This window comes from Electrophorus electricus, chromosome 14, assembly GCF_013358815.1.
Source record: "Electrophorus electricus isolate fEleEle1 chromosome 14, fEleEle1.pri, whole genome shotgun sequence".
Classification (NCBI taxonomy): Eukaryota; Metazoa; Chordata; class Actinopteri; order Gymnotiformes; family Gymnotidae; genus Electrophorus; species Electrophorus electricus.
Genome location: NC_049548.1, coordinates 13097064 through 13113126, shown reverse-complemented (window position 1 = coordinate 13113126; position 16063 = coordinate 13097064). Strand labels below are relative to the sequence as shown.

General features: G+C 46.3%; 1 protein-coding gene across 4 annotated transcripts in view; it reads right to left on the bottom strand.

Annotated features, from left to right (window-relative positions):
• The window catches only part of dock1 (dedicator of cytokinesis 1), a 184064-nt gene that overhangs the window by 143799 nt on the left and 24202 nt on the right, over nt 1-16063 (bottom strand). For 2 of the 4 annotated variants that reach the window (XM_035533660.1, XM_035533661.1), the window contains exons 8-17: nt 14649-14806; nt 14142-14223; nt 13057-13192; nt 11480-11552; nt 8991-9130; nt 6623-6748; nt 6129-6253; nt 5390-5488; nt 4338-4410; nt 186-289 (exon numbers count right to left, since the gene is read on the bottom strand). In XM_035533660.1, the coding sequence (XP_035389553.1) occupies nt 186-289; nt 4338-4410; nt 5390-5488; nt 6129-6253; nt 6623-6748; nt 8991-9130; nt 11480-11552; nt 13057-13192; nt 14142-14223; nt 14649-14806 (1116 nt within the window). The remainder of the gene's footprint in view (nt 1-185; nt 290-4337; nt 4411-5389; nt 5489-6128; nt 6254-6622; nt 6749-8990; nt 9131-11479; nt 11553-13056; nt 13193-14141; nt 14224-14648; nt 14807-16063) is intronic. The other 2 variants (XM_035533662.1, XM_035533663.1) reach the window with 1 other exon arrangement.

Sequence of the window (16063 nt, the reverse complement as noted above, 5' to 3'; positions counted from 1 at the left end):
TAAAAAGCTTAATTGTTTAATGATTACACACTGATGTGAGATTAGGTCTTAAATAGCAGCGCTGACAGAATCAATATGCCACTCTCATCAACAACTGTGTGTGGCGTCAGGGAAAGAATGAGGTAGGGGTGTGTGTGTGTGTGTGTGTGTGGGTGTGTGTGTGTGTGTGTGTGTGTGTGTATTACCTTGTAGACAATGAGATCATGTTCTCCGTCCCTGAGTGTAGTTCCATTATATCTCATTAGCTTCACAAAAGACAACGCAAAGATCTTCTCTGACTTGTCTTTGTCTGCAGTAGAGAGAGCAGGGGAGTGCAGAGAGGGCATTGGTATTACATCTCAAGACACCTGCACAAACAGGAACACTTGAACTGAGTCTGTAAAGGCAATGAAAAACATTAAAGTTGTGTGCGAGTGTGTGGGGGCGTGTGTGTGTGCATACGCGGGCATGTGTGAGAGTGTGTGCAAACAACCGGACTCTCCGTTATAAGACTGCAAAAATAAAGCCAGCACTGCAAAAATAAAACTCTAAACTATTTTAAACAAATTTCTGTCATCTTGTGCATGTAGAGACGAAGTCCAAAATGGGCTCACGGGGGAGTTATTTCCACCCTGAGGCGCACGCTGCATTTGCAGAAACACACTTTTCTAGTAACAATGTGTTATGCTGAAACTCAGTTTTGTCATTAGGACCCTCCGAAGTTTACAGAGCATCTGGACGGAAAGTCGGTGCATGAATCAGAGGAACGGCGCTGCCATAAAACTTCCTGCGTGGCGGAAGTGAGCGATGGGTTCACCCAGCAGCACCAGAGCCAAAACAGGCAAAGCAGGTTGGAGTTCGCATAAGTAAGGCAGTAAAGCTGTCCCAGTAACCAGATCTGAATACATTACTGCGCATCAACCTGTGTAAATTTACACTCAGCAGGACAGTTCTCCCACGTTTCAGCCTCATAAATCCATTCACCAAACTACCACTGTCTGCCTGACAGAGAGCGAAAGAGAGAAACAGAGAGAGAGTGAGAGCGAGATGCAGCTACGGAGACATATGAACATTGCACAGAGACAGAAGGAACAAGTTGGTACATCTCTTGGGAAATTGACACTGGCACCATGGCCCGGGCCAGCACCCTAGCTAAACGCACGGGCGCTTCATCAATCCACGGACGTTTACAGTTGCGAAGGCTGCTCTCTTTTCTGAGGCGAGTGCTCCTGCCATGCTGCGCCGACATGTGGCTTCTATAGCGGGCCACAATCACTTCAAAAACATCTAAATAAATATTTTTCTCTTTTTTGGAAAACCAAAAGCTCTGGACCCTGAGACATGCCAGTAGTCCTCAAGCAGCTCCCAGTTTCATCATTTAAGCTCTGCTGGTGGTGCGCAGGCTCCCTGCACTGGGTCCTCCTCACAACGGCACCTTGGGGAGTCTGCGAGTTTAATCAGAGGTGAAAACCTGGTCGAAATCTCTCAAATTCTGAGACAAACGGCTCATGTGGGAACGTTCTGTGAGTGCAGCCTTCAAACCCAATGCAGAATGATCCAGCACAAAATCCCCTGAGACTACATACAGCCAGAAATCTGCTCACACACGCATGCAAACAGACGTATGCATGCACGCGCACGTATGTGCACACGCTCACACCCTGTCTGTGTGCATCCACACCAGTGAAGCAGTGCATTCGCAATCATGATAAGGAAGGCTGGAGGGGTCACAGAGGTCGCACAGCAGACATAGTTGCCATGGTGACTGAAAGGACCGGGAGGCGGAGTCGCCCGCATCCATGAGTAAGGGAGGACAGACATCGAGTTATCGACAGCTGGGGACAGACAGCTGGGTAGAGGAGAACAAAAGTGTCTTCCCCGTTCCCCCAGAGAAAACCACAGGTAGGAATCCCAACAGATCATTCTCGCTGACATTTCAGTAACAGTCAGCGTTCTGCAACCCTGGGCCAACTCCCTCTTTAGTTTTTATCTTGTTTATTTATTTATGTTGTCTGGCCTCCTCTACAGAGAATCTGCAAAGGCTGCAGATTAAGGAAAATAGTTTGCAGCTGTTCCCAGCACCAGTACAACACGCCACAGGCACTCATTTACACAAGCTAATGGGGAGTGTGTGAGCCAGCTCGTTTAATCCCACCAACATGCTACGTCTGCGCAGCTTCACCGTCATCATCAACATAGTCATCGTCATCATCATCATCATCATCATCATGCGCTGGGGGCCAGTGAGCGGGTGAGGAGGAGGGGCATGTGTGCTGGGCCGTTCTATGCGGGTGCTCGTTGCTGCCAGCTCACCACCACCTGTCTGCCATACGTGAACTGATTTACATACACCGCCCTCTGGCAGCCCACCAGCACCGGCCACCTCGCACTCCACCTGACCCCTCATGCTGCTGCCGGCAGATGGAGATACCCGACTGCCAGGGCAGTGCTCTCTCGCTCCCACACACACACACACACACACACACACACACACACACACACACACACACATATATGCACGTAGACACACACTCAAATGCACACAAACACATAAGCACACCTTACTGCTCTCAAATAAACCTAAAAGCACATCCTGCTTTATGCATTTACATATTCCCCACACACACACGCATACTCCTCTGCAAAAAAAAAAAAAAAAAAAAAAAAAAAAAGACACGCGCACCAATATGCCTCTGCGCAAATAAGTACACTCTCCCCTTCAATGCACGCACACACACATAGAGCGTCCTCCCCCACTTCCCTGACGGTTCACTGCAACACACAATAACTAAACTAATTTCCTAGAAAAACCAACGCCAACACAAATCTAATAGACTGCAGAAATTGCTTAGGAAAAAAAGAAGCATATAGTACTGAAACTAAAATTGAACGATACAAACTAATAGACAACTAATATATAACAGACAAAAGAACTAACAAAGCCCAGGCCGATGCAGTTAACACGCTGATGCAAACGGTAGAACTCTTATAGCTATGTCTTTTTCAATCCAAACTCCAAAATGCTTTTATGGTCATTAAACGCATGGAAGGAGGCTAAGACACATGAACCGTAACAGGAGACATGCGACACTTAATGCTACTGCATTAGACTTGTCTAGTGCTTCTCAATAACCTGTGTTGTGAGGTGCTAGCAACAAAAACCTCTGGGATGTTTTGGGAGGTTAGGAATGACTTGAAAGAGCTGGGCTAGACAGAGAGCGGCTCCCCACACACGTTAAGTCATCAAATAATGGCCGAGTCACGGCAGGGCCCCAGCGTAACAGCGCGTGTGACGGAGACGATTCGCTTTGACCAGGGTCGCAGGGAAGCAGCGTTCAATCCATGTTACTATGGAAATGGTGAGTTTAAAAGGCATGACCTACTGCTGGGATTGGAATGAAGCATCATGGGAGTTTGTCTGTGTTTGTCAGTGGACAGGCGCTACTTTGTCTGCGAGAAAAGATCGGCCGATACGCATGCACGCAGAGCTTGGTGCTAATCTCTGCTAAAGGATTTCCGGTGATCATTTAAACGCTTTCCAGGACCACAGGTTAGGCCCAGGGTTGTGCTGATGACATGAAAACAAGTCATTCTGTTAGCAAAGAGAGGGCCATGTACCCAATACGCGTGACAGGCCTTACATTACCACAGCTGAAAAAACAACAACATTACAGCTAGTCCCAACACGTCCATCACAATCAAACCAAACAGTCAGCTAGATATGTGGCATAAGAACAGCTCAGGAATATAATATAATAAGTACTGGGATAATTTGACAATAAACCAAGGCAACAACTTGATGAACAACAGAATTTGTCTGGGTTATTGGTCTACTTTAGCAGACTGGCAGTCTACACATAGATGTTCCAGTCTGACTTTCCTAAGAAGCTTAAGTGTGAAACTTCCAGAGAAAAAAAAAACAAAAAAAACACAAACATGTACTCTGACAGCAGGCTAACAGCAGCAATGTTTAAACGCGTCTAATTAACAGCATGTCGACATCAATAAACAACAACATTTGCATTCAGCTGATATATCGCCAGTCTGGGATGGAAACAGATTTGGCTTAAAAAAAAAGATGTGTGTTCAATCTAGAGCTTTTCACACCTAAACCAGCAGTAGGCTGGAACAGCGTGCGCTAACCTGGGGGTAAAAGGGACCAAACGGTCTGAGCGGGCACTATCTCATGTGCTGTTGGGTGTGTGGAGGGAGCAGGCAGCTCCACAGCTCCATCACTGCTGTCTTTGCGGCTGGTACCCCGCGAGCACGGCACTGCCTGTCTGTACCGCTGAGCGTGTCAGCGGGTGGGCTGCGCAGGAAGCACTCCAGCAGCGGTGTGTGTTCTGAGTGGTACTCACAGTCCTGAGATGAGCGATGTTTGAAAGTGAAGCGAAGGTGACTTCTGTTTACATCCTCGATAGGTATCGCAACCTAGAGGAGGGATAAAAAAACAAAAACAATAAAAAGAATATGGGGTGGGGGAGAGAAAATGGGTAACTTTCAGACCGACCGACCACACACGCTCGCGCGCAACACGAGCAGACGCGCAGACACACAGGCATAATATTAACAGACAGGTCTTGAAATGTCCTATAGGCACTAAAGAAAGCGTGAATATTAATATATGCGGAGAAACAATGAGGCGCTGATAAAAAAAAAAAAAAAAAAAGGTTACATACAGTACACAGAGGAACCATAAACTGTCAGGCTTAATGAAGCACAGCCGCTTAAAGGCCACATGAATATTAATAGCCATGGAGTCATGAGCCGAATTCTCTCGGTGTGACATGTGAGGCACACTGAACAGAGCGCACTGTTAAAGCCTTCCCACAATGCCCGGCAGTGTTCTGGCATTTCCTGCCACTCCTACAGCACCTCTGCTCGTCACCTGGACTCACTCTTTGGCGCGCTTGCCCTCGGACGGCGTCTACACGTGCCTGCAAATTATTTGCACACGATTGGCTTGATGCGCTTCGTGCAGCAGCCACGGCAGACAGGGTGCGAGCACCCTCCGAAAGCTCTCATTTCAGATTGCTGATTTGCAGGACCTGCTGTGACTTGAGATGAAACGGACCATCGGCACGCAGCATTCATACATATGCAAAAGGCCCTCCAACACCACTGCACTGCATCAGAGAGAATAATGACGCACGGCAGCAGGAGCACGTGTGCGGAGAGGCATCACTCTGCCCGCGTCTTTTTAATGATCTCCGATAGAAAATGTGAACATTTTCTTACATTACCAAACAAGAAATAGAAATGGATTTGCACATCCAAATTCAGTTTTCCAGGAGCACGCATCCAATCTTTGGCTCTATACGTGAACACCCATATTCCAGAAGGAACGAAGGGGTTTGACGCACATTAGTGACGTCCTGCGCTAGCAGCTTCCGCAGTGACCTCCACTCACCTTGATGGTCTCGAACCAGCGTGGCTGTTTGACCTGATAGTAAATGACAGACTTGTACTCCGTAATCCCCTCGTCTCCGGCCCCGGGAAAGATCACGTTCTGCACACAAAGTAAAACATAACATTACATGCATGTTGGATTTGAACATTTTCAACCTCAAATTAAAGGATGTGCAGATGACAAGTTCATTGCTCCTTTCTTTTTTTTTTTTTTTTAAATACAGCATGTACGCTGGATTGCTTCCCACTAAAATGGCATTTCTGAAAATCAGCCTTAGTCCTACTACATACGGAGAAAGAAGATCCTCCCCAATCTAACTCGAATGCCCATGCTCCAAGTGGCCAATTTAACAGACACAAAGATACAAACACACAAATCCGTATTCCGGTACTCCCACCAGGCAGGTTTGGTCCTCCTCACTTAGTTTGAGCTAATGCTTTCAGACAAGCGTCAGTTATGAGCTCGAGCTGACCTGCCACGCAACAGGAGCAGGCCAGAGTGCACAACCACAGAGACCAAGGAACAGATAAGACAGAGAGAGAGAAAAAGAGAGCAGGAGAGGGAGGGTGAGAGTGAGACAGAAAGAGTGAGCCACAAAGAGAAAGAGAGCACAACAGACAAAGAGCTTGGCAACCGATTCTCACACTCAAGCAACGCTCTTTAAAGGGTGTGGCCGCGGTGCAGAGCAGACAGCTCATCTGGCAGGTGAGAGCAAGCGTGTGTCGGGGTGTATGCGTACCTCCAGACGCTTGCCATCCTCATCATACACAGACATGGTAACTTCCACATTCTTGGGTGTGGTCTTGTTGCCCTTATCAAAGTCTCCCTGGACTAGCGTGACGTAAATGTCATTACGGACATCACCTATAAACAGGAGAATATTGCATAACTCCAGCGTATAACTGCAGAGTCAGAAGAGAAAGGGAGTAGATGTTATTGATGATATTCCAAGTAAAGACACTTATCAGGAACTGATGTCAGAAACTTCGAGGTCTCGTAGTACATTAACTCTGGCCATTGAAGAGACTTTAGCAAAGGTTAAATGCGGAACCATCATAGCAACAAAACGGAGAGCAACTCAAGGAGCTCCAATTTGAGAGATGTTTTTTTATTTTATTGGTTTTATTTTATTTTATTTGTACATTTTATTTGTACATGGAATCATGTTTTCCCCCATGTCGCCCCCGGTTTTGTGGTTCTAACACCACCCTCCACACACCCACCCACACACACCTGGCATGATGATCTCGGGGAAGCCCATTTTGCGTGCCACAGCAGTAGATCTGTCCACCAGGTGGGGGAAATCCTTGCGGATCTGATGGATGTCACCAGGGAGCAGCTTCAGAGTAACCCACAGTCCTGAGCACGCGGGAGCAAAAAATGTCAAATGCACATACATTTGTGGCACATGTCCTAGAAACCACGAGTAAGCACATACCTGAGGTTCACACAAGTACTATTTTAAATTTAAATTCAGTATTATGCAAGAATTGTCAATTTTATAAACAAAAATAGACAATTTAGAACTCATCAAAGTAGTACACAAGGTTTCCAATGTGACGGGACAATTTGGACATAGAGCCATCAGATGTGAAATCAAAGCGTTCTGTCTAAAACAATCTGTATCTTCAGTTGTATTATATACAGCAAGCAAATAACCAAACTACAATCAAAATAGTATTCAGGAATTTTCGGTGCATTTTTTTTTGTGAGAGCTGAGATTCCTGACCAACATCAGTTAGTCCTGGCAGGGGTCTCTCCAGTGTCCCCCAGCCATGAGTACTGCTACAGTGCTCTGGGACACTTTATTAAAATACCATCATCACTGTTTACACACAGAGAGACTCATTAAATAAGAACAAATATAATCAAGTCAAATGCTTCGGTTCTAACACCATGCGCTCCCAACACACACACACACACACACACACACACACACACTTTCCCCTAAAGTCATGCACACAGTCACACAACAAATCATCTCAGCAGTTCTATCATCATTTATAAACAGCAATTAGTTCTGAAACATTTTGGCCTATAAAATCATAATAGGAGATTTATATATACTGTTTAAATCTGTTGATGTGCCTGGTGGCAATCTGTTAATATGCCTAGATGATAAGTAGTTTTAAATAAAATTAAATTAGCTTTAAAAGAGTTCAAAATAATATTTTCTGCACATTTGAATTACTTTCCATTTAACGGTGTTCAAAACATCTTTGGCGTTTTTTTGTGGGAAAAAAAAAGGTCACAGAACGGCATCCAGCTTTGGATTGAAAATGGTCTAATACAGATGGCATAAAAACTATTTATAAGCATGCATCACATCCTCAGTATGTGGTGTAAATGATGAACTTTTTATAGCCAGGTTTTGGATGGAGGGGTGATTTAAGAGTGGGTCCTGAGGTTCAGGCTTCACAGGGAGCTCACCGCGCCAGCATTCTACATTACACATGTGCTTTGTATTCTGGGAAATGACCTAAAGATCAGAGACACAGCACTAGCCACAACCAGAGAAGCAGGAGAGTCCCAAGAAAGATGAGAGACACTCTGTTCTTTATTGGGTCTTGTAATAAGATGAAATAACAGCAACACTGCAGGAAAATACTGCACCACTGCAACAGTGCTATTTTAGAATTTATTAGAAAATCATTCGTTTATTGGAAGTTATTAGAATTTCTAAAATCTGTTCTGCTGCCATGTTCTATGTCCAGCAGAAGCCAATGCAAGGTAATTTAGAAGTGAATACTTTAAAAAACCATCAACATAAAAAAAAAAAAAAAAGTTTTTGGAGCAAAAGGTTGGGATTTTGCATGAAATTATGCATACCTTTCAATAGCTGAAAAGATGTTATACATGTAAGTAAAATATATTAAATCAAACCTATTTTGCCTTAAGTATTTTTGTTTAAAAATGTAACTCGTGGTTTACAGCTGATTCCTAAATGCCTTTATGATGACGACATGTGTACGTGCTCAGTATTTCCATCTCTTATTTATCTTCGCTCGACACACAGCGCACATTCCATAATTAACCAGAGGAATTCGTCTGCTTTTCATGATTCAGTGAGCAGAAAAGCATCTTTGACACTTGAGAACATCTAAATGGGAACCTGTCTGCAGAGCTTTGTATCTCTCCCTTGTGCCCTTATCCCTCTCTTCTACTCTCCCTCTACCTTTTTCTCACCCCATCTGTTCTCCGAGGGAATCGTCACTGCCTTTTTTTTTTGGGGGGGGGGGGGGGGTGCAGGTGTGGCTTGTGGCTGATGGCAGGTGTGTAGTGCTCTAGGAGTGTATATGACCCCACTCTGGCCGACAGCTAGCAAGCACGATCGTAACTCTTGCTAGCACTGAGTTTCCTGCTGGACAGACATCACTAACAGGCACAGGGGCTCCTTCAGAGGGCGTTTTAGTTAGCCAGTGAAACTAAGGCCAAACAGTAGAGAATAAAGAGAGTGGAACAGTGAAGAGACATTTATGAGTGAAACACTTTGCTCATGCAAGGCCAGCCTGAACTAAAGTTATCCGAGAGTCCACAAGCATATCAACGGGGAGTCTTTGCGTGAGGTTTGCAGACGGCCATTCTCTGGAGGGACGCTTACCCTGGCCCTTGTGATTGACCTCTTTGGCAGCGATGACTTTGTTGATGACGCTCTGAAGGAAGTCGCTCTCCCCTGCCACCCTGGGTGAAAAACGTGAGATGTTCAGCTGTCTGTTTCGGATGGCGTCATCCAGCGCAAGCCTGGAGTTCACACACGATGACCAGCAACACACCACAAGGGGGGAGGGGGGAGAGAGAGGGTGCGAACAAGAAAGAGAGAGAGAGAGCACGAGTGAGAGAGAGAAAGAGAGCAGGAGTGAAAGGGAGAGAGAGAGTGAGAGAGTGAGAGAGAGAGAGAGAGCGCGCGAGTGAGAGAGAGAGAGCACGAGTGAAAGGGAGAGAGAGAGAGAGCACGAGTGAAAGGGAGAGAGAGAGTGAGAGAGAGAGAGAGAGAGAGAGAGAGAGAGTGAGAGAGAGAGCACGAGTGAAAGGGAGAGAGAGAGAGAGAGAGAGAGAGCACGAGTGAAAGGGAGAGAGAGAGTGAGAGAGAGAGCGCGAGTGAGAGAGAGCGCGAGTGAGAGAGAGAAAGAGAGCACGAGTGAAAGGGAGAGAGAGCATGAGAGAGAGAGAGAGAGAGAGAGAGAGAGAGAGAGAGAGAGAGAGAGAGAGAGAGCGCTAGAGCACGAGTGAGAGAGAGAGAGAGAGGGAGCACGAGTGAGAGAAAGAGAAAGAGAGCGTGAACGAGTGAGAGAGAGGGAGCACGAGTGAAAGGGAGAGAGCGCGTGAGAGCACGAGTGAGAGAGAGAGAGAGAGAGAGAGCACGAGTGAGAGGAAAAGAGAGGGAGAGTGAAAAAGAGAAGGAAAGAATGTGAAAGAGAGCCAGGGAGAGGAAAAGATATAGAGAGGGAGCGAACGAGAGAGAGAAGGAGAAAGAGCAAGAGCGAGCAAGAGTGAGCCAGAGAGAGAGAGCACATGGATGAGAGAAAAAGCGAAAGAAGGAAAGAGAGGAGGGGAAAAACATCGCAAGCAAGAAATGGGTAGCAAGTGAGGAGAGGAGGATGCAGGGAAGGGGAGGAAGAGGAGAAAACAGAGGGACCAAACAGACCAAACAGTGATGCAAATATCATGACAGAGGACACGAGCCATTTTGTTAGCAAACAGTGATACAAGGGTGGGTAATGGAAGAGACACAGAGAGACAGAGAGAGAGAGAGAGAGAGAGAGAGAGAGAGAGAGAGAGAGTGAGTGAGAGAGAGAGAGCGCAAGTTAGGAGATGATCCGACATCAGAGCACAAGCCTGAAGAAAAGATCCTCTAGTGCTGCATAAGTGACAAGTGACTGCCCTGCTGCAGTGTATGTCAATGTCCAAGACACAGAGAGAGAGAGCGAGGGAGAGAGGAATGATGAAAAGACAAGAGAATAGAAAGTAAAAGAAAACGAGCCAGTGCAGCTGGAGGCGTTTCCCTGCCGGACGTGCGTATGTGGAGCTTCGCTGTGCTTATGGTGTTCAGGCAAAAGAACTTGTACACTGGCACGAAAACACAGGAGCAGGACGAGCCATGCGCACCCAAATACATGTGCGCACAAACACGCACACGAGCCAACAACAGATGTTTTTCTGACAGGTCACTATACAGTGGAGAGGAAACAAACAAACTTAAAAATAAAAGACTTCAGTAACAGCCATCTGGCCTACAAATTATAAACCCAAACAATCCAAATTAAAGTCTAATCCGAATGTTCGTGTTACAGAAATGGAGCTGCGGGAAACACCGTCACCAGTCAGAAAGGAATTCTAATTCCGTGATAGCCAACCTGATGTCCGCCATATAATTATGGCCAGTTAGTTCTCCGTTTCCATAACCCTCTTCCATGTCGGACTCCACCACATCCAGGAGGAAAAAACTCATTCCGAGATTCAGAACTACTGAAGCACTGTGTACTGCCATACAATCATGCACAGGCAAGTACGGGAGAAAGTGGCTTATCTAAGGGCCGCGTAAGGGCTTAATTGCTTCCTGGCTTATCCAGGACCGGGGAATGTTCAAAGGCCTGCAGACTGCCTTTATGTAAAGGATTTCCAATTAGAGCGAGACTCCTGATAGAGGAAGGGTGGCTCACATTCCCCACCTCCTCCTGGACAGAAGTTAACAAGCTAGTCTTAATTGAGCCAGGAGGGACCAGGCGGGGACCAGTGTTCGAGGCTACAGCTCATCAGGCGCCAGGAGCTTTGAAGCGCAGAGATGCTTTAAGTGCGGGGTCCCGTGTGGAGACCTCAGGCATGAAGCCCGAGTTGGCCGAGTGCTCCGCTCAGCCGGCGCAACACGGCACTCATCTGGTCTCCGGTCTCCGGTTTATGCATGAACATATGCCCCCCCGCAATGTTGCAGTGTCAGGATCAGAGACGTGCGTATGTGCTCACAGGTCCGTGGGTTCGCACGGTACTTTCACGGGTGTGTATGCACACACAGATCTTTGAAAATTCTCATCTGTTAAAGTGGTATCGGTGGCGTGCAAGGTCACCGCGCCTGTAGGACAGAAACATACTCACGGCTGAAAGGGGATGAAGTGCTGTTTATCCTCGTCGTCCATTTTGCCTGTGACAATGTCAGTGACATCCATTACTGTGCAAAAGAAAAGGGAAAAAGACACCAAGTTTTGTTTTGTTTTTACCATGGAAGCATCAGCATAAAAAGGTATAGCATTTTTATAACTCTGCTTCAAAGCATTATTCAAAGAGAATCCATACATTGAAATCCCTAGAAAATAAAACTAAGCTTTGTGAATGTGCTTCTTTTTGTTTTTGTTGTTTGTTTGTTTGTTTTGTTTTTGTTTTTTGTTTTTTTTTTTGGGGGGGGGGGGGTCAGATACCAAAGTTGCTAGCCACCTCAGCTCTAAAAACAAACCGTCACTATATGAGCATGAGGTCTTAGCCTAGAAGCCCTGGCCCAGCTGCTGGGTGCCGCTATCCACCCTTAGGCAAGTCTGGAGGCTGTGGAGCATAGGAAGCGCCGTTCACCCGGCAACGGGATGCTGATGAAAGCGTCACTGTGCAGGTGCCATAGCACCCCGCCACTCTGACCCACATACAGCTCTGTGTAGTGAGGAAGAAGAGGAGGGGCTGGAGAAGGCATCGTTCCTTCCCACGACAACACTACGTTCGATGCTGAAACTGACTCACGCACATCCGCACTGACGACGATGACACACAGACCACACAGATGTATAAAGGACGCCGTAGAACCACATCAGTTTCTAACACCATAAGAGTACTTTATCATTATTATTATTATTATATGCACTGTAGACCCATTCTGCCTAATGCATGGCACACAGCACACAAAAACAAGCTGCAAAGCCCAACAAATTTGATGCGCAGGGAAAATCAAATCCCATCCTGCCATGATTAGCTCTCCAAGATCAACGTGTTGGGTTCTATATCCAATAGTACAAAGAAGAGAGGGTCTGATTCTCCCTCCCAATGAGCCATGGGCTAGGAGCCAATCTAATTAGTTTACTATGGAGCAGGCATCTCTGCCACCAGGGACGAATCACTCACTAATTCCTCATTCTACGCCAGCGCAAAACCTCTGATTATAAGCCAAATCTATTTATGCAGCGAGGGCAGAAGCTTAGAGATGAGCATCTTTGTTCACATCGCTCGTCTCTCCTCCGTCACGTCTCTTCGCGTCTGTTTCCCTCGCTTTTTGGAATGCGTTCGGTAAGATTTCGGTGACTGTCTTTTCCTCTCTTGGTAACATGGCAGGAGAGTAGGACTGGGTGGGGATGGGCGATGGGGCGGGCCCCTCATTATACTTGTTTTTGACTATATTCTGTTCATTCCGACGTGCAAGCTCTTGTTTTGGGAAGAACCGCTCGCCAAGACCATGTGTTTTCCAAAACTCACAGCGCTAAACAAACAGCCCAGAACACAGCTACAGCAAAGCTGTCGTAGCAGTTTCCCTGAGGACTGAAAGAGGCCCAGCCTTTCTGAGCACACCAATGAAAACAACTCCACTAAGTCAAGTAACAACCTTCTCCTGCGATGTTCTAGACTGCCACGGGATGCGTTACTGGCGTCTGTGTGGTTAGAGGGGTCCAGGGGGAGCGTGTACGAAGTGTGTTTACCAGCCACTCCAAAGGGGCGTCTCAGGCCGGATGTTAGCTTCTTAGTGTTGTTGTCCCGCAGTTCCATGCGTCCTACGCGGACGATCTGACAGACGAAACTGATCTTTTCCCTTTTCAGATCCTCACTGCCCAGGTCCTGCACAGCAACGCACACACACACGCACACACAGACCACTATACCATACTCATACAAACCATGTAATAGGGTGTGTTTATATTCGTCCTAACTCCAAACTGAAGGACGGAGGAGAGTTCTACTCCCTAGTGTCCCAAATGTCCCGAGTGAAAGAAAGTGGCACTTCCTGTGCAAGCGATGCAGGAGTTCTATATAAACGGATGTGCTCTAACAGGGCATCTCATTATGCTCCTGCAGTTCTGTAAGAGGTGGAGCACAGCTGGACCAGAGTGAGTTTGCGATAGGGGAAAACTCTGCCGGCTACAGCACTCTCAGTGGCGGCTAGCTGGACAGATGCATTTCTTGTAGGAGAAATCTCAGAGAAGAACCCCTGCCCATCTCAGGAAGTCAGTTCATAAACACCCCACACACATACTCACACTCACACACCCACCCACCCGCGGTCAACCATAAAGTGGACTGAAGGTGGGGAAGGATCCCTACACATGCTTCCAGAACAGATGACTACAACTACTTCCAATAACAATATGATCAATAAAGGCTAATACAGAGTCACGCATGGCCTGGCAGAATGGTGCCCTGGGTCCACGATTAAAGCAAATTAGTGTGCGGCAATACTGCAATTATGGTGTGGAGAAAACAAGCAGAAGAATACAAATTAAAGTGTCACTTCATAATATTGCAATCACTCAACTTGGGCTGAATCACTGCGTAAGCAGTGCACAGGACCGCAAGAATCACCTTGCACTGCTGCGAGGCACAAACAGTAAAGAAAAAAGAAAAACAGAGGGACACAATGTTCTGTGCATGAAGGGCCAGTCTGGACAGTCGTAAGGCAGACTAGGCATGTGGAAGCAAGAAGAGTGATCTGAAGGGACTGTGTTCCCTAAAGCACTTAAAGTACATGGAGGGTCCACCTGAGAGCCATGCAGAATAGACAGATACGCACTGTGAACACAGCCCGCAGGTTGTGAAGCTGATCGATGTCTTTAACCAAGCCTGAACTGGACCACCGCACCAGGTAGTTCTCGCTGCATCACAGGGTGGGGGTGGGAGGGAGGGAGAAAAAGACAAAGTGTTTGAAAAAGGAGATAGCCTTTGCTTTTGGAGACAGGTACATCACCCACAGTACACCGTGCTGGAGCTCAATGAGGGAGCTGGCATGATGTTCCATGTGTTCTTCACAAACTGTACTGAATACAGAACAGGAAGCAGTAAAACTCAAAACACTGCTATACGTGTTCCCAAGCAAAGGTCAACCCTGAGTTTTTTTTTTTTGCTGTTAAAAGGCTTCAATCTCTGAACAATAACAGGCTCTACTACAATGGACAATGTGTATGTGTGTATATGTGTGTATATATATGTATGTATGTATGTATGTGTGTGTGTGTGTGTGTGTGTGTGTGTGTGTGTGTGTGTGTGTGTGTGTGTGTGAGAGAGAATCAGGGCTGAGTACCTGATGAACTTGGACTCGCTGGGGTCGTAGAGAGACATTAGTACCTCGGCATCCTCCCCTATTTTACACACCACGTTCTTCAGCGTCACAAACAGGGCAAAGGAAGGTGTGGAGTCGAATTTGGCCCGGCGGCTCAGATCAAGGTTCTGTTTCTGTGACTGGGAAGAAAACATTCATGGGATTGGACTAATGTTTTTGGCCTGCACTACAGATCACTAGCAAGAGGGAATCTGTGCTAGTTCCCTCTGCTAAATCTTGTATGATGAAAGCAGATGCAATATATTTGTAAACCAGGTCAGGAAAAAAAGAAATAAAAACTTTCAGTGACATGAACCTTTGACATTTCTCCCCCACCCCCAAAAAAAATAAAAAAACAGGTCTCTCTGCATGAACTGACATTCTAGGAATAAGCAGGTTATGAGTGGGGATTTACTGAGACTAGAACAGGCAACACAGATCCGTCTCACATGACTGAATCGTTTATTTGGATCATTTTGTGCCAGCAACACTGGAGACACTCACACACACACAAAATGTGTGAATTACATGCAACACTCCAAACACACTGACAACTCCTATTCCTTGAACTACTTGCACCAAATTATATGGAGAAAAAAAAAAAGTCAGAATGGAGTCAGGGAGTGAAGCTGGATGCCTATTTGTTCAACCTTAAATTTAAAAAATGTTTTTAATGCTTCAACAACATGTAATCTAAATTGTCCAGAAGACGACAGGCCATGTGTGAGACAGAAAGCAAGAAAAGCAGTCCACAGTCTGAGCTGCTGGACTGCTCACACCTGCAGAAAAGGGACAGAAACAGACATAGTCTACCGACCAGTGACACAACATCCGAGATAACACACACAAGACTATTTGTGATCCCTGCATCTCAGGTTAGCCCCCATCTGTGCTGCTAAAGTGTGTGCATGTGTGTGAGAAAGAGAGAATTTTCTAAAGATAATCTGACAGACTGAAGTTGTTCTCTCTCTCCCTTACCCTCTGTCACCATCCCTCTCTCCCGACCCCTCTCCCCCTCTCCCTCCCTCTTTCATCTACTTCTCCCTCCTCCTCCTCCTTTTTCAAACTCCACCTTTCTCTCCCTCTCGTGGTAAAAGACTCACATAACCTCCTTCTGCACGGGCTGACTCTCGAGTGGGAGCTGATTATAGCACAAAACATGATGAAATGTTTCCCAGTTGAAGACTGCGCCTCTGTTTTGTGTTGTTTTGGGGTTATTTTTTTTTGTTCGTAGTGCCAACACGGTAGAGGGTAACCTTACCTGAGCTGCATAATCTGCATAATTACTATGAAATACATGAAAATGTAAGACAACTTAAGAAAGTGTTAAGGACAGTCAGGGTGTCTGTGATAACTCGCACCCTGACACCGATATGCTTCAGAACACTGCAGCACTC